Genomic DNA, 19125 nt, shown 5'->3' on the forward strand with positions numbered 1-19125 from the left:
GGAATGCAGTAAGGGGGTAGCCATGGTGCTAGTAGCACCATGGCTACCTCCTACCTCGTAATGACGCCCTCTGGTTCTGCTTTATACTTTCTCACTCTCTTCACTTTCTTATGACCAACTTCGTGGTCACCCACTATTCCCCAACACTAGCTTGTGTCTATTCACTAATATGCACTGCTACTTTTCTTTTCTTTTATGATTCTAGTGTGGTCTTTCCACACTCAAGATACATACCTACATTACAAGGTATGGCAAATGTATTCAGAGCTGCTATCATTTCAAATTGTATAGCATATAATGAAATACTTTCTATTGTGTGTTGAATTTTTGGAAAAATAATAATTCTAAGCTTCATGAATCCACAGCTGTGCTTTTATGTTCTTTGGCATATATTTACTTTATTGGGATTTGTTTATCTTCCCAATTTATTGCTTGATACTATAAGGTTCGTACACATCAATTACACTGGTATCAACACGTGGCAGTAGTTTCTTATCTTATGATGAATGTTTGCAGTACATACTTTATTAGGTGAAAGAGACAATCGTCTTACAAAGAAAATTTTCTGTATAATAGAATACTTTTGTTCTGATTTGAAAAGCAAAAACTGTGAATTATATGTACACATTTTGTGTTTATGAATAATCTTGGTTAAATAAATATATTAAAAAAATACAAACATTTTATAAAGAAAAGCAACTGTATGATTTATGTTACATATTAGTTTCAATGACTTTCTGAATTTGTGAATATTAGGAATGGTCGTATTGACCTGATTGTATGTAGTGCGCCTGGGATTCTATGTCAAGACCGGAGGCTCACATTATGCTTCTCTTCCTTTATTATCGCATGTAAGGAAAAGCTCAGCAGCAAGATGTTTTGTGTGCACCTTGTATATTAGCATACTTATAAAGAAGGTGCATCAAACATATAATAAAACATATAACAAAACTCCATAGAAATGTATCTCAAGTCCATAACAGCTCCACAATGGCAAAAAACTACATTTCCCATGATGCTCCCCAAGTTCATTCAGTGTCCATAGCTATGTGACGCCCTCCCTCCAATGGGGGCGTGCAGGTAATGACTGAAGCATATCAATAGATTAATTATATATATTTGCTATCTATATTATATGTACTATTGATTATCACGTATCGTGTTGTTTTTTTGACTGCTTTTCTTGTCAGGCGTATTTTTCCTTGTTTTCTTCCGACGCCAGCTACTTCCTGCTGGCGTCGGAGTCTATATTTATTACAAACTTTTCGTTCGTGTATTCCACTTGCAGCGTCTTTACTGACCGCTTCAGCGGGTACCGCCATGACTGCGCTGACTTCCCCGGCCTGGAGGACGTTCTCGCGGGCCCCGGGGGAAGACAGCGCAGCCTTTGACAGTGCGCTGTGCCACCCGCGAACCACCAGGGGGAGCTCCTGCTCTCCCTGGTCCTTTTCTTCAGGCTCCGGCGCTCGCGTAACATTTCCATTCGGAATATGCGAACGAGAGTCTTCCGCTTGCCACATTATTTTTGGAAGAATATAAAAAAAAAGAAAAAGTCACACGACTAAGAATTAAGGAATTCTCTGATCTGCTGCTCCAGCTTGATTAGGGAGCACACATAGAAGGCAAGAATTCAGAACAGGAGTGAATTAAGTACTCCAACAGAAACGAAAAATATATAATATATTTGATGGATTGACAACCACTGGGCTTTGAGAGAAGGTGATCGGTGAGTCCAGAGAAAAAATAAAAAATAAAAATAAAAGGAAGGTGCTTATTATAATTATCATGGCAGCGCAGTATTCCCCTCAATCAAATCAGGTCTGGTCTGAAGGTGAGGAGGAATCATGTTATACTGATGAGGTGGCTATGGAAAAAAAGCCTTCAAAAGGTATTGGGATCCACTGTTGAGAACAGCATTAAAAAGGCTGTGTCAGGCATGCTCCTGCCAATACAACAGCGTCTAGACAATATGGAGGAGCGCATGCCAGAGGCATCTCCGACAGGGAGAAAAAAGACCCAGAAGAGGAAGCACCTTACACAAGGGGGATGTAGTCCGGCTCGCAAGGACCTTCTAACCTGAGGAGGAAAACAGGGGTACGAGACCCTCAAGCCCGGAGGGAGATGGACAGGGCATGGAAGATGATCAAAGTGCAAGAATATATGATGAAGATCTAACGCACACTTCCTCAGATGAGGATACCCAGATATGGGGTTCAAAACCCTCAACCTCAGGGATTGAGGCAGCCCCCACCCCCAGGAGAAGCATCGGGGAACAGCCACCTGAAAAGGGGATGTTCGCTCCCGAAGATTTAGTACATCCCAGATCCTCTGACTGGGAGCCATCAGCCAGAAGAACTGAGTACATTTTTAGCAGGCTGCGCAAGCCTCTCAACAAAGAGATCAGAGCGAGACTTCGGACAGAATGCCCACGTCCAGAGATACCAGACAGAGTGGCTCTGACTCTGGAACTTGATTCAAAGATGATCATGTTCTTGGGCAAGCATGTGAAAGATCCTAGGAAAGGCATTGACCGAGCCTGGAAGTCTTGCCAGGATAAACTTCTGGATGTCACCAGTCCCCTTGCAAAGATCCTAGACCTGGCGGAAGAAGCCTCCATCTCTTCAGACCCTATTGACCCAGTGATCCTCTCCTGTTGGGCTCAGAGAGCAATCTGTCTACTGTGCAATACAAGCTGCGCTATTTCTACTGAGTGTCGAAAGGGCATCCTCTTTAAAATTGACTCGAAGCTAACTGAACTGGCTAACACTGAGTCCGGTGCTGCCGCGCAAGGCTTACTCTTTCGGGATCCTTTCATGAAGGAAATGTCTAAGTTTGTCGGTACCTTTACTGCTTTGCACAAAGCTCAGGCCTCCATCAAGAGGGTCTTTGCATCAAAAATCTTCTCCAGTGTCGGTTGAGGTCGCTCGTCCGGCCGCTATTCCTTCGTCAGAACACCTCAATACCAGAGGGAGCAACACAATGTCTGGCAAGAGCGCACCAATACCTATTTTCCGTCTAGAGGACGAGGCAGAGGGCGTTTCTGGAGGAGAGCCGCTAAGAACACAGCCCAGCACCAACCCGCAGGTCAGTCTGCTCATACCAGCGCCATTGCCACATATACCCATTGGTGGGAGGATAACACTCTTTACAAATGCGTGGGATGTCTTATCAGGGGACGCCTGGCTCAGGGACGCAGAGCGCGGCCTGCGTCTAGAGTTTTTCACACAGCCCTTCCAGCTCATTCACTCCGCTCCTATAGTGATGTCCGAAATAGATCAGAGTGCACTAGACGGTGAGATTCACAGCCTATATCAGAAGCATGAGATTCTCCCCTGCTCGAGTCCGGGCGGTTTCTTCAGCCCAATTTTTCTAGTGCGCAGGAAGGAGAAGATAAGGCCCATAATAAATCTGAGAGCGCTTAATGATTTTATGATCTACCGTCATTTCAAGATGGAAAGCATTCACATGCTCAGAGACATCTTGAGGCCAAACGATTGGCCAATGCGCCCGGACCTAGAGGATGCCCATCTCGCAGTGCCCATTCATCAGGCACATGTGAGTTACCTAAGGTTTTCTTGGGGTCTTAAAGACTGGGAATTCACAAGTCTGCCCTTCAGGCTCTCTTCAGCACCCTGGGCCTTTACCAAACTCTTGAGACCAGTGGTAGCTCATCTCAGAGAACAGGGCGTCCGACTAATAGTGTACTTGGACGACATTATTCTTATGGCTCAATCTCAAGAGCTAATACAAGAACAGGCCAAGCGGGCTATAGATTTGCTGCACAGTCTCGGCTTTCTCATCAATTGGGAAAAGTCAATTCTTTGTCCTTCCAGTAATCTAGAATTTCTGGGGTTCGTAGTGGACACTCAAAATGCACAACTTCGTCTCCCAGCTGCAAAGATACGTTCCACCAAGCGGGAGATTCGCAGGCTTCTACAGAGGGATTTAATCTCTCTACGGGAGCTAGCGAGGGTGATAGGACTTCTATCCTCGTCTATCCAAGCAATATTTCCCGGTCCCCTTCATTACCGAGAACTGCAAAGATTGAAAGGTCAACACCTAAGGCGCAGTCTTTCTTACTCTCAACACCTGACACTGTCCCCCAGGCGAGAACAGAACTCAATTGGTGGCTCACGCACATGGAGGCCTGGAACGGCAGAGCCATCTTCGGGTTCCAGCCCGGATATCATCATCGAATCAGACACCAGTCGTTCCGGTTGGGGAGCGAGATATGGCTCAGTAGTTCCGGGAGGGAATTGATCCCCACAGGAGTTGGAGATGCACATAAACTGTCTGGAGCTTCTGGTGGACTCTTTTGCAGTTCACTCCTTTGCCAGGAACAAAGTGAGCTGTATCTTGCTGAAAATGGACAACATATCCGCAGTAAGATACATAAATCATCTGGGTGGTACCAAATCACATCCACTAGCAGAACTAGCCAAAGACTTTTGGCATTTCTGCCTGGATCACCAATTTTCCATCACGGCAGAATATATTCCGGGTCTCAGGAATGTGATAGCGGACTGGCATTCTCGCCATTACGCCGATTCCAGCGGCTGGAGACTCAACAGAGACATTTTTCTCTGCCTGCAACAGATCCGGGGGTCCAATGTCCAAAGATCTTTTTGACTCCCGTCTCAACACTCAACTTCCAGTGTTCTACAGCTGGAGACCCGACCCAACAGCCTCTGCGACAGATGCATTCTTGCAGCCATGGACAGAGTGGGTTCACTACGCATTTCCCCCCTTTTCCATGATAGCGAGGACCCTGGCGAAGGCACGTCAGGACCAAACAGAGCTAGTTCTCATAGCCCCAGTCTGGACTTCTCAGACCTGGTATCCAGTTCTTCTGGAACTTTCTATGGTTTCTTCAATCCTTCTACCCCATTCTCCGGATTTTCTATTTAATTTGTGGAGCCAAGCTGACCCCCTGCTCCTTTCTGGGTCCCTGACTCTGGCGGCTTGGAGGATTTCAGGGCGAGATGGAGGACTCTGGGCATGTCCCTCAAAGCAGTCCATAACATTGAGGAGAGCTGGGCTCCCGCAACCCTCAAGAGGTATTCCAATTCCTGGAGCGCCTGGAGGGCCTGGTGTCAGGACCAGGGTTTTCACCCAGTTTCAGCACCTTTAGAGGAAATTCTCAATTTCTTAGCCTCTCTGGTGGAAAGAGGACTTGCGTACAGAACAGTGAACGCTTATCGCTCTGCAATTTCCGCAGGCCACAATCTCATACAAGGGGCTCCAGCTGGAGAGCATCATCTTGTTTGCAGACTGCTTAAAGGCGTCTGACTTACAGTGCCGCCTGCGTCCCGTTATGACAAATTGTGGGACGTTAACAAAGTGCTCAATCTTTTTCTCTCATGGCCGCCTAACGAGGAGCTATCACGTACGGCTTTCTCTGGCAAGCTTACTACCTTGCTTTGTCTATGTTCTTGTAGAAGAGATTTGTCAGAGCTCTAGACCTAGCGGACAGGTCCTTTTCTCCTGACAGTATTGTTTTTCACATATGGAGAAGGACTAAGTGCGACTCGAAAGTAATTTCTTACCCAGATTTCAGGGAACAACGCAAGCTTTGCTTAGTACAATGTTTGAAAACCTACGAAGAAGTGACAACTTCCCTTAGGATCTCGCCTAACGGTCAGCTTCTCATAGCTATTCGCAAACCCCACAAAGCAGTCTCAGTCCATACTTTAGCACGCTGGGAACGCTGCACCCTAGCACAAGCAGGGATAGATACTCTTCAATTTGGTGCCCATTCTGTTAGGGAAGCCATGGCCTCCAAAGTCTTTCAGGTTGGTGTTCGTTTAGAGGACATCACCAGGATGGCGGATTGGGCAGGAGAGTCGGTATTCAAAGAGTTCTACCTGAAACCAGTAGAACAGCCTGCCTCGATTGTGATAAGTAAGCTTTGAACGAGAATAATGTGAGCCTCCGGTCTTGACATAGAATAAAGACTTTCCATAATAACTTACTAGAAAGTCTTAATTCTATTAAAGACACGGAAGCGAGCATTATCCCACCCAGCGAGGGAAAAGAGTGACGCATATCACTTTAGAGTAATTTTAAGCTTTGTAATAAACTGTTGTTAATTGAAAATACATGAATAGTTGTACACTAATACAATGCTCTTTTCTCTCCCACCCCACAAGGGAACTAGGGTTACCATACGCATGAAGTAATTATAGTTCTGTATCTTTTTCTTGACAATGTCTGCAGACAAGCCCGGCTAATCCACAGATCGATGCATCTTCTTCTGGTTGACCGCTGTTGTGTTTCTACTTATTCACGGAGAGCTATGTTCGCAGCCTCGAAAGAGGAAGTTACTTCTTGTTCAAGACTGTTTATGGGAATACCTGCACGCCCATTGGATCATTCAAATATATTATATATTTTTCTTTTCTGTGGGAGTACTTAATTAACTCCTGTTCTGAATTCTTGCCTTCTATGTGTGCTCCCTAATCAACCATGGAGCAGCAGATCAGAAGAATTCCTTGCTTCTTAGTCGTGTGACTTTTTTTATTTTTTATATTCTTCTAAAAATAATGAGGCAAGTGGAAGACTCCGGCGCCTGCGTTCGCAGTAACCGTTATTCCGAACGGAAATGCTTATGCGAGTGCTGGAGCCTGAAGAAAAGGACCAGGGAGAGCAGGAGCTCCCCCTGGTGGTTCACGGGCGGTGCCGCGCACTGTCAAAGGCTGTGCTGTCTTCCCTGCCGCCCGTGAGAAACTCCTCCAGGCTAGGGAAGTCAGCGCAGTCACGGCGATACCCCCTGCAGCGGTCAGTAAAGACGCTGCAAGCGGTACACAAACGAAATGTTCGCAATAAATATAGACTCTGACGCCAGCAGGAAGTAGCTGGCATCGGAAGAAAACAAGGAAAAATACGCCTGACAAGAAAGGCAGTCAAAACAACAACACACTATGTGATAATCAATAGTACATATAATATAGATAGCAAATATATACAATTAAGCTATTGGTATGCTTAAGTCATTACATAAACAGAATTGAACAAGAAGTGACCTTATCTCTTGCTGTGAGCAGCAAAGAAAGAGGAAGTTACTTCTTGTTCAACACTGTTTATGGGGAAACCTGCACGCCCATTGAAGGGAGGGCGTCACATAGCTATGGACACTGAATGAACTCGGGGAGCATCATGGGAAATGGAGTTTTTTGCCATTGTGGAGCTGTTATGGACTTGAGATACATTTCTATGGAGTTTTGTTATATGTTTTATTATATGTTTGAGGCACCTTCTTTATAAGTATGTTAATATACAAGGTGCACACAAAATATCTTGCTGCTGAGCTTTTCCTTATATGCGATAATAAAGGAAGAGAAGCATAATGCTCGTCTCCGTGTCTGCAACAGAATTAAGACTTTGTAGTAAATTATTATGGAAAATCTTTATTCTCTTCTGATAGGGGGAGGTTTTGTATGTTACATTTATAGACACACCAACCTTGAGCCTGGTTGGTTTTTCCATGCACCCCTGAAGAGTAGAAATGAATGCAATACACAAAGGACTACAACTTGAGTTGTGGAAATATAGAGTTTACCCCCCACATATACTTTTTCCAACATTGTAAACCTGTTTTTCAAAGTACTTTGTGACATGGGTCAAAGGTCATGTGAGATCCATAAACACCCTACGAAGTGACCCTTCTTGATGAAATCATATTTTGTTGGAAGCAGGTTAAGATTACAAGTCTGATTGATATAACAACTCACTCTGTGAAGCCGAGCTAGGTTCCTGTTAAGATGGAATTTTGTTCTACTTATAGTAATACCGGTCCGCTCGCTTTGACATCCGTGCAAAACCTGCTGACTCAAGTTCCAGCAGGGCCAAATTCAGCCTTTCACCCTTCCGAGGTCGATAAATGAGCACCACACACTATGGGTAATAATATGCAGCGCTCAGATACCCGAGGGTTCATAGCGCTATATAAATGCTAAATTATTATTATTAAACATTAGTCATCTGAAACTGAGTCAACAGGAAAATCGAACGATATGAGACTGGCATGATTTGTGTTCCCTTTTTATAAAATGGCCCTATTACTGCCACTAACCATCTGGAGCAATCATGCCAGTCACCAAAACATAGTTAAAGACATTGGTCATTGAGGAAGGGAGGGAAAATCCATATTTGCCCTAAATAGGTCGACTAGAACAGGACCAACACCTGGGATTTCATTTGCAATCCGAACTTTGAATGTTGTGTTCACTCCACTCAATCTGATTTGTCCTTCGTGTTATGCTGCAATGGTGGTTTCCTCACTGTTGGGGTTTCTCTTACTTTGGTTTGACCTCCTTTCCCATAAATCTTTACAAAATGTTAAAATGTCGTTTAGTAACATGGAAGCAATATACTGGATATTGGGCTGTGACTGAGGGTAATGGAAGTGAATAATTAATTCCAACTTTCTAATTTCCTTTCTTTTTCGCAAAACTGGTAATGAAGAGTTAGGTGATACATTTCAGGGACGTCATTTCACCAAAATGCCTGGGGTACGAAAGTGACATCACACGACCCTTGACTTCTGATGACATCACAGGTAGTGATGTCATTTGACCCCACTCCGAAGTGATATTGCGGGAAGCAATGGAAAACGACCATTCACCCCTTGAATAAACAGGAAGTGACATCAGATAGCATTGTTCCTAAGTACTCTATGAAAAATATGGTTATGATATCACTATAACGTGATATACATTTCATACAAGAATGGATCGCCATATGTATCATTAAGATCAGTGTGTATAGGCCCATATTACCAAATTACTGTGAATGCAAGCAGACGTCCATGGCCAAATGATAATGATGTGTTATTATATAGCACTTACACTTAAGCGCTTTATATAAAAAGATATACATGCAATATCACCCAACCTGTGTTGGTACTCATTTATGGACCTCAGAAAGATGAAAGGCTGAGTTTAGGTGTTTAAGAACAGACTAAATCAGTGACTCACCCCCTGAAGTATGCCGAAAATAAACTTTTAATGAGTCTAGCAATTATTGTACAAAATTCCAGAAAAACAAATCATTTGCTATTTCTATTCTTTCTTATTTAGAGTCACTGCTGAAAGTGTTAGACTTGTGGCACCCCTTTTTTGTTTTGAGAGACTTGAACAAGAAAGCCAGCCACTCCAGAAGCCACTTGGGTCTGGTCACAGCCCAGGAGCTTCCACACAAAACTTTTTTTTTTTTACTTTTTTTTAGGTGTAGCAAGTGAGACCTTAGGGGTCGCCGTTGCAACCCTTGACAACCCCTAAATGACGTTCCTGGTATATTTTGAGGATTTGTAAATATTCCGTCTTGAAGTGCTATTTTATCTGATGCGACAAATCCATTCAAACCTCCAAATAGACAATAATAGGCAATAATAGTGTCATAAACATACCTTTAACTCCTTCTGGTGCTCCTGATCATCATCCATAAAGGCGTGCGTCATGAACATTTGTATGGCTTGTCTCTCACAGTCCTTTTGAAGGTCCAAGAAACACTTCAGTGTTGCCGTTGGGAATTTTCCTTGCTCCCTCATTTGCTTCTCATAGTGAGTGACTGCCTTTTGGACTGCTTCAGAATTCTCTATCCGAGCAAGAGCACAGACTGTGCTCATTATGCAAGGAACAGTTCCACTGCGAATGGTGTCCACAAGGGACAAGACCAGCTTTGCCAAAACTGAAATGGAATCACAGACCATTAGCTTCCAGTGGCAGACATTTTAAGATTTTGAGTTGAGGGATGATGTCAACAGTACAAAGTTAAAACCCTACATTAAGCTGTGTAATTAATCAAATAACTACTGTAGCAGAAATAAGGCTATGTTAGTTACCAATCATACTTTAACAATAGTGCTCCATTAAATGTGTATTTGTTTTTAATTAATGTAAGGATATTTTCCAACACCAATGATGTACAGAGTACATTACAGAAGACAGACGCAGGCCATGGGTAGGGTGCCCTTTGAATGGTGGAATAGACAAAGAAGACCTGCTGATGAAAGGATAATATGAAGGATCATAGGAGAGGGACTTCGGGACAAACATAAATAAAATGACATTTAGGGCCTAGGCCAGAATTTACATAACAACAATTTGCAATTGTGTATTCCAGTGAGATGTTAGCAAGATAGGTGAGCTTGGTGGTCAGTTGAGAGAGAATGGAGTGAGTCTTAGAAGACTCCCTTCTTCGTCGGCAAGTGGAGCTTGAGCCTGGTTTTGAAATGTTCCACTAACAGAGTAGCCTTAAGGCGGGGTGGGCTATTCCAATGGAATGGGGCAAGCAGAGAGAATGAGCAAAAGCGGGAGAAGGTACGTAGGGCGGGGTTTAGGCAGGTTGATGAGACAAGAGGAGCGCATATTTCAAGAGGGAGAGTAGAGTGAAATACAGTCCGAGTGGAAGAGGGGGAAAGGCTGTGGATGGCTGTTAGGTAAGCATTTGTAGAGTCCAATTGGTGTGGGACTTGAGAAGACTATCTATTGGTATTAGGTAACCCACCTTTTGAAATATTCCTGCACTACAAAAGTTGGTAGTGTGACTGAGCAGCCAGGCTTATCTTAAGAGGGGTCATGTGAGATATAGAGCTGTACAACAAAATCAGTACATACTGGTATCCAAGTAAACAATTACACACTTAAAAGTCATAGCATAAATATTTATTTATAATTACACAAGGATAATTAGACAATCTTTAAAAAGCAGCACCTAATAGTAACATTAATCCCAAAGTTAGGATTCAATTCAACAATTGCAATAAAGCAGGTAAGTAACTTTTCATATTTTATACATATTCCAGCACATTACGTCATTTGAGGTCAGTAATAACACATGTTTGTGATCACCATTGCAATATTGAGTTATAAGGAGGGAAAAGTTATGGTTAGATCAGAACATACTTTGTACTTTTTAAAAACAGTTAACACTCTCCCACAGGGATGCAGGCAGTCTTTTATCCCAGCAATAATAGTCACTGCCAAAGCCAATATGTTCACAAGGGGGCCTTTAGGGAGCCAGGACAACCAAAGTCAATGGGCTAGTTCAACATTCTGCTGCTCGCTTCTTAGAAAATGCTTTAGAAAAGTCAGTAGTTCAAATAGAAAATCACAGAAGCTCAAGAGGCGCCACCTTGAAGAAGCACAAGCTGAAAGACCAGTGCAAGTGGGTTGAGGTCACTCACAAGAGGTAAAATAGTACTCCCCAAGCAAGGATGCACTACAATTGGCAAAAGGTAGATGTGCTTTCAGCCCCACAGTACCTGTGAATTGAAGAATTTGCTCCAGCTGGATGCCTACCTGCTGCAGTGATGCAGACCCTTATTCCTGGTCCTTGGTCGTGGTGACGAAAGGGAGGACGGCTGGTGGGCTTCTGGGCAGCACTCGAGAGAGGGGATCTGCAGCAATGGATTCTCCTTGATTCAGCTGACTTTTACGGTTTTGGCGCTTTTCTCTCAGTGCCAAATTCGAATGAACAGCTCCGGTTAGAAGTTACTTGATCCCCTGGTCCTGGACTCCAGTGAGGGGACACTGGGTGAAGATTATCTGCTCCTGTAGGTTCCTCTAGATGCCACAAAGGTTTGGCCAGATTCGCAATTCCGAAGACAATGCACTCAACGATGGTCAGCGGTCCCCGGGTATTGGAATTCTGCAGCCCTGGAAAGTCACAGCAAGTCGGGTTTGCACCAAAATGAAGCTTGACTCAAGGCTAGTTGGTACCACTAGCCCAAGCGAGGAAGTCGTCCCATACGGGTCTTCCCAGACAAAATGAAAACGGGATCAGCACAGCTGCAAGGCTTCACCAGTCACTTTGCAGTCCAGGAGGGTGCTGCTGGCATCTCTTCACGTCTTCTTCATCAGATGTTGTCCTCCAGGGGTCGACTCTGCCTCTAGTCCCAAAAACCTCACCTTTTAAGCAAGTTCCCATTCATTTACAGCCCCAGGCTGTCAATCAACCAGCAGGGTGGCTGTCCTCCTGGACAGCCAGCCGGCCAATCAGAAGTGGTTTCACTCATGCACACGCAGAGACAAAGGACAGGGACGTTTTGGGACCCTCCCTCACATCCTGCCTTTCCAGACACACTGGAGCCTGAACGGGCTTCAGGGATGAAGCCTGCCAAAGGCAATATGCACAAAGGACTCAAACCCAATTCAAACAACAGAGTAAAAGCCCAGAAGGAACTACCTGACAAGGAAATGGCAAAAAAAGAAGACAGGGACCATTTTGAGAAAATGGTCAACCTTGGGTGCTGTATTGTAGCTGAGGAATCGGCCTGCAGATACATGGCACAAGGTAGTAAAAAAGCAAACCACTGTCACCAGCCACTAACCACTGTCACCAGCCACTAACCAGTGACCACTGTCACTGTCCAGCACTAACCACCAGGTGGTTAGTGCTGGACCCACAAAAGAAAGGGTAAGATAGGAGTCATTTTACTATTCTTGGGAACAGTAGAACCCAAGAAAATGTAGGTAAACATTAAGAGAAGTCCATAGGACATCTCAGTGGAACTGCACAAAATATGCTGTTTCACAATGCAAAAAGCAGATGCCTATGTAGTTTACCAGACGCCGTTAAACAGTAAGAAACACAAAGATCATACTCATAGGAGTTCAAATTAAAAAGCCATGAGTCCAGCAAAAGAGCTGGGGGTCTCTAAGGTTAAAGGGAATTGGCAGAGAAATGAACATTCTCCCTTACAATAGTTTTAAAGATGATGAGCAGGAAATTACAAGTACCTGAATTAGGGAGGATCTGGGAAGGTTACAATAGGTTCATGTGTGAGACTCTAACCCTCCCGAAGTCCCAAGGGGGCTTTGGTCTCCCAGATTTTTACCAGTATTATAAGGCGGCTCAGTTAAGGGTCATGTTAGAGCATATGAAAGATGAAATGCGTACCTATTGGACGTATATCGAAGATACCCACACCCACCCCAGGAAAGTAGGAGACCTTTTGTGTGCCCCGACCACTTTGTCAGTTTTGTGGTCCCTGTGGAAACAGGATAAGCCCAACGCTCCTCTCCTCCTGGCCTTCTCCCCAGTCATCTCTGTGGGCCCCCCCCCCAGATTTAGGGAAGAGAGGTTTCAGAGATACCCAACTGTGGTCCGACATGGGATTGGAAAGGGCCGCTCAGCTCTTTCAAAATTGCGCTTTCATTGATTATAGCCCCCTAACGGAGACCATGGGGGACCACCCATTATCTATCTTTGACTACCTCAGAATAAAAGGCCTCCTGACTAGCCCCAAATGGGGCGCGTCCTTATCCTGTTCTCTCAAGCCCCTGGAGAAAATGATCGTGGAGGCTTCCACGAGAAAAGGATCTCTCTCCAAGATATATAACATTTTAATCACAGCTCAACTCGAAGGTAGGTACGGGTTTAAAAGGTTTTGGGAGGAGAAATGGGGAGAGGCATTGGAAGAGTCAACTTGGTCTAGGCTCTTTGGGGTGCTTTTCTCAGGTTCTCTTTACACGGCGGCCATGGAGCATAATTTTAAGATCCTGCATGCGTGGCATCTCTCCCCTGAGCGATTGGCTAAAATGTTTCGGGGTGCTTCCCCCCTCTGTCCACGGGAGGCGGACAGAGGGGGTCCTGCTACCACTTGTGGTGGGAATGACCATTAATCCAGATTTATTGGTCGGAGCTCCTAAACTAGATTAAAGACATAGTAGGGATCCAGCTTCCTTTGCACTCTATTGACCTCCTATTTAGTTTCCCTTCACCGGCTTCAGATTCAGATTTTTTTCCTAAGGTGGTCCAGGCCATGTTGAGAGCGCGGAGGCAGGCGCTCGCCCAGAAGTGAGGAGCAAGTCAGCCCCTTCTAGAGCTGAATGGTTGGCAAGACATGCATTACTTACCATAAACGCATTTCTGATGGTTGTATCTGCTTAGATTCACATGCTGTGCATAGTCCGACATCCAGTGGTAACCGCAGAGTATTGCCTCTTGTCTTTCGAGAATCAAAAGGGGACGTCGACGTGGGTGTGCCAGTAACACTATCCCTATGTGACGTGTAGCGTACCCAAGATCCCTCACGCGTCGAGGTCCCTCCGATTGTATTTTTTCTGCCAAGAGGGAGCCTTATGACTATCGTGAGTGAGTACAGAAAAGAGAGAGAAAGTAGTAAGACGTCTATGTTCCTTCCATCCGAGCGGGGAGGAAGGGTGGGCGCATGTGAATCTAAGCAGATACAACCATCAGAAATGCGTTTACGGTAAGTAATGCATGTCTTCTGATGTTTGTTAATCTGCTTAGAATCACATGCTGTGCATAGACTAGCGAGCAGTACCCGTAGTTGGAGGTGAGTTGTGAGAAGGAACAGTAGAGAAAAGATGTCTTAGTATTGCCTGTCCCACCTGAGAATCAGACCTAGAATGAGTGACTAGGCAATAGTGTTTTGTAAAGGTGTGTACAGAACTCCAGGTTGCCGCTTTGCAAATAGATTTGAGGAGAATATTTGCAATTAATGCTATAGACGCCCCAGTGCCTCGAGTGGAATGTGCTCTAGGCTTGAAGGGCAGCTCTCTCTTAGCAAGAGTGTAGCAGAGTGTAATGCATTTGACAATCCATCTAGAGTCTCCTCTTCCTTCCGCCACCGAAACAAAAAACTAATTAGTTTTCCTAAGTGGGCGAGTTCTTGTCATGTAGAACATGACAGCTCTGCGTACATCCAGTGTGTGCTGGGTTCTTTCTCCCACGCTTGAAGGATTTTGAAAGAACGTTGGTAGTTCTATTGACTGGTTCACATGGAACTTGGAGATGAATTTGGGTGAAAATGAGTGCGCAGAACCACCTTGTCTTTGTGAACTGTTACAAAGGGATCTAGGATTGAGAGCGCTTGTAGTTCACTTACCCTCCTGATGGAGGTAATAGCTATTAAAAAAGCAGTTTTAAGGGTGAGGTCTTTAAGACTTGCTTTGTGCATGGGCTCGAAGGGAGCCCCCATAAGCCTAGTCAACACCACGTTTAGGTCCCATCCGGGTTAGAAATGGGAGGGTGAATTCTTTTCACTCCCTCCATGAAAGCTTTAATAACTGGTACCTTCTACCATGAGACTTTCTGTTGTGATGTAGTGTAGGCTGAAAGTGCAGCTAAGTGCACCTTTAAGGAGTTGAAGACCAGTCCTGAGTAAAGTAAATGAGTTACGTATAACACAATGTGTGTGGGAGAGCAGTTAATCGGGTTAATGCTCTTTGAGTTGCACCAGATGACAAACCGTTTCCATTTGCTGGAATAGCAGGATCTGGTGTTCGGCTTCCTTGCTTCCCTGAGAATGTCCATACATCTCTGAGGGAGTTGCAGGTGTCCAAACTCTATGACCTCAGGAGCCAGGCCGCTAAATTCAATGTCTGCGGGCATGGGTGAAACGTCTTCCGTCTGTCTTGCGACAACATGTTGTACGGGCAAGGCAGTTTTATTGGAGGAGATAGGGACATCTCCATTAGATGAGCGAACCAGGGTTGGCGGGCCCAAATGGGGGCCACCAGTATCATTGTGACTGGTTCCTGGTGCCTCTTGTGCACGATCTTGTTGAGAAGGGAAGTCAGGGGAAAAGCGTAGACAAATTTACCTGACCATGTTATCCAGAGTCCGTTCCCCGTGGAGCGGTTCTCGGGGTACCTGGAGGCATAATCTTGGCAGTGAGCGTTTTCCAGAGTTGGGAATAAATCGATCTCTGCAAAGCCCCATTGTGCGAAAACGTTGGCGACAATGTCTCTGTGTAATCACCATTCGCACTCCCTGGGCAACGGAAAGTCTCTGCTGAGTACGTCTGCCAGAAGATTGAGTTCCCCTGGAACATGTTGTGATAACAGGAACATGTTGCGTTTGAGAGCCCACTTCCAAATGTTCTGAGACAGTTTGGACAGCCCTGGAGAATGAGTGCCCCTTGTTTGTTCAGATAGTACATGACCGCGATGCTGTCTGTGAGGATTAGAATCGTCTTTCCCTGCAGTTGTGTTTCGAAAGCTTTCAGTGCTTTGAACACTGCCAGCAGATTTATGTGGTTGGACACTATGTCTGACGACCAAACTCTGCGTGCTGTTTGCTGAAGCAGGCGGGCTCCCCACCCTGTAAGGGAGGCGTCTATAGTTAGAGTGGCTTCCACTGCAGGGGTGGTGAAGGATTTCCCTTTCAAGAGGTTTTCCCTCGACCACCACCGCAGCGAGAGAACTAGGGCCGGCGAGACCACTACTAAATCCTCCCACTGTCCGTTGGCCTGACACCACTGGCTGCTTAGCCACTCTTGCATTGGGCGCAGGCGCGCGTGAGGAACTAAGCAGATACATGATGCCATCATTCCTAGCAGATGCATAGCCGTGCGTACTGTTACCTCTCGACTGGCTACATATTGAGGGATTTGAAATAACATGTTTTGAATCCTCTCGTTGGAGGGTAAGACGAGGCCGTCCTTTGTTCGAATTAGAGACCCTCGGAATTGTTTGACTTGACTGGGGTCTAAGCTGGATTTTTTCTCGTTGATAGAGAAACCCAGACTGAATAACAGATCTATCATCTTTTGGGTATTTGACAGACATGTCTCGTAAAAGTCCCCTAATATGAGCCAGTAGTCGAGGTAAGGATATACTGGAATAGACTGCCTGCACAGGTGTGCTGCGGCTACTGCTAGTACCTTTGTAAATACCCTTGGTGCAGATGCTATGCCGAAGGGTAGTACCTTGAACTGATATTGTTAGTTCTGTATCATAAATCTGAGGTATTTTCTGTGCGCTGGCAACATCGAAATATGCCACTATGCATCTTTCATGTCCAGAGTTGCCATGTAATCCCCCTGTGTGAGCAAGGGAATTACTTTCTGCAGGGTGAGCATGCGGAACTTTTGTGGTTTTACAAATTTGTTCGCTGGGGGCCGATCTAGAACAGGGCGCATGGTTAGATCCTTTTTGGGTACAAGGAAGTACACTGAATAAATACCTTCTTTTACCTGTGATAGGGGTACGATCTCTATGGCTCCTTTTTGTTGCAGTATCTCGACTTCTTGAAGAAGTATGCAAAGATGTTCTGGTGTTAGTCTTCATTGTCGTGGAGGTCTGAATTTTGGGGACCGGTTGAACTCTACACAGTACGCGTGGGCTATGGTTTTTAGCACCCACTGGTCCTTTGTTATTCCCTCCCATGCCTGAAGGAACGATGTAAGCCGGCCCCCGACCGGGGAGGCATGGGAGGGGACCCGAATTCTTGGGTCATTTGGAACCTGAGGCTGGGGAACCTCTAGGGGTAGGGTTCCTGTCCCTTCCTTTACCACGGTGGTGTCCCCTTTGGGGGCACGGGGTGATGTAAGTGTTGGTTACCTGTGGAGAGTTCCAGTTGTTTCCTAAAGTGCATTGTTGGTGACTGAAGCGTTGGTCATGAAAAAACCTTCTGTTTCCAAAACCTTGTTTTATGGAGGGTCTCTGAGTAATTTGGTGCAGACACTTTAGGCCATCATGTTCCTTTTTTGCGGTCTCTAGGGCCTCGTTGATCGCCTTCTCAAACAAGTTGGACTCCCCCACAGGTTTGTTTGTAAGCGACGCCTACGTCTCAGGTTTAAATCCTGAGATACAAAGCCATGAGTGCCTTTTGAGGAGTATGCCCTGAACCAGAGCTCTACTGGCCGTCTCGGCAGAATCCAAAGTGTTCTTTAAAATGCTCTGGTTAATTTGTCTACCCTCAGAGACTGTGGTGAGGAGACTGGTTTGTAGAGGTTCTGGAGCCTCTTGTAGGCCTTCTTGCATTAAAGGAATGGTGCGGTCAGAAATATTATTGTCCCTATGGTTCGGCCATGTGTTTTTAACCATAAGTCGATCGATCGTACAAACATTTCCTATGCACCTTACCCAAGTTTTCGTCTCTTTAACACAAGTGAAATCAGGCAGCAGGGCGCGGCCATCTTGTGATAATCTGATCACTTGCCGCATCGCCCTGCGTGACCTGCCTTTGCGGCACTAAATCATATCCCCGCCCCTGAGCCTGACATCACTAGACGCGTACCGCCCATTTCACAATGCCAAAGCATGTCCTGTGTCAACATTCTCTGCGCTTCAGCTAATGATGTGTCGCCATGGAAATGACAGGAAGCCTCTTTCCTCAATAAGTATAAACAGACCTTTTCACAACACACAACAGCAGATTTTCTTTTCCATTCCTCTTACTGTATTTCTTTGAGTAATCTGTGACTCATTTCTGCTATGGTCAGCTACCTTCGTTGCTTGTAGCCCGTGTGAACAGATACCAATACCACCGCTATAAATTATTTTCATTTGTTTACCACACAATGGCAACAATAATGCCTTACCTTTACAAGCCCGAGTATTCCGAGGAGGAATTACTGGAAAGAGAAAGATGCGGAAACGATGGGGCTTTGGACGACAGTTGGGCGGACGCTTCAACAGATGAAGAGCCTGGGCCTAGTCGCATGGACAGTGTTTCCACCTGGTGTACCTGCAATCTGTGCGCGCTAATGCCAACCGTGGAGGAGAACTGCTGCTGCCGAGAAAACTCTGGATGCTTGTCCTACATATCGCAAAGTGGTACACAGCCGCAATGCGCTACCGAGCTGCCAGGCTTCAGGGCAGCCTGCCTCACACGGTCCGTGTTGAGGATTTTGATGGTGCTTATGCACGAACTTCGCGCAACAGTTCGCCCTCATAATCCAAGTAACGAGTAAGTATAGTCTGGTTGTGATGTCATTTAGGCCACTACTATTTCATGGTTGTCTCCTATATTCTCGTAACTTCAATATATCATTGTCATATCAGTTTAGTCTTGCAATTCTCTAGTAATAGTCGCATAAAAGTCGTTCAATGTTGTGCAGTGTCTAGTTAGCATTTGTCCTGGCAAAAATGTCATTGGATACAAGAATTGTCATTGACAACTAAGGTTTAATACACTTATATTGGTCTTTTAAAAACTGTTTTTATCTTTCTTTTTCACAGGTGGTACAGGCTGGTGGCCTATCATTTGTTTACATGGTGGCTTCATGGGAGGCTTGGACACCGCGTTCGACGTGTAATACCCGCCTGTGTCGTTGGTGCCATTAGAGAAACTTTCCCCAGTGACAGTGGCCAGTACAGGGGATTTTCCCTCGCTGTGCTGCAACCAGACCTTTACAATGTGTAGTATTTT

General features: G+C 45.2%; 1 protein-coding gene across 1 annotated transcript in view; it reads right to left on the reverse strand.

Moving 5' to 3' along the window:
• The window catches only part of LOC138491218 (guanylate-binding protein 1-like), a 358543-nt gene that overhangs the window by 179808 nt on the left and 159610 nt on the right, over window positions 1–19125 (reverse strand). Inside the window, exon 6 of the mRNA XM_069617607.1 lies at window positions 9407–9687. Within this exon, the coding sequence (XP_069473708.1) occupies window positions 9407–9687 (281 nt within the window). The remainder of the gene's footprint in view (window positions 1–9406; window positions 9688–19125) is intronic.

Source organism: Ambystoma mexicanum, chromosome 10, assembly GCF_040938575.1.
Source record: "Ambystoma mexicanum isolate Mex_15411 chromosome 10, UKY_AmexF1_1, whole genome shotgun sequence".
NCBI classification, from domain to species: domain Eukaryota; kingdom Metazoa; phylum Chordata; class Amphibia; order Caudata; family Ambystomatidae; genus Ambystoma; species Ambystoma mexicanum.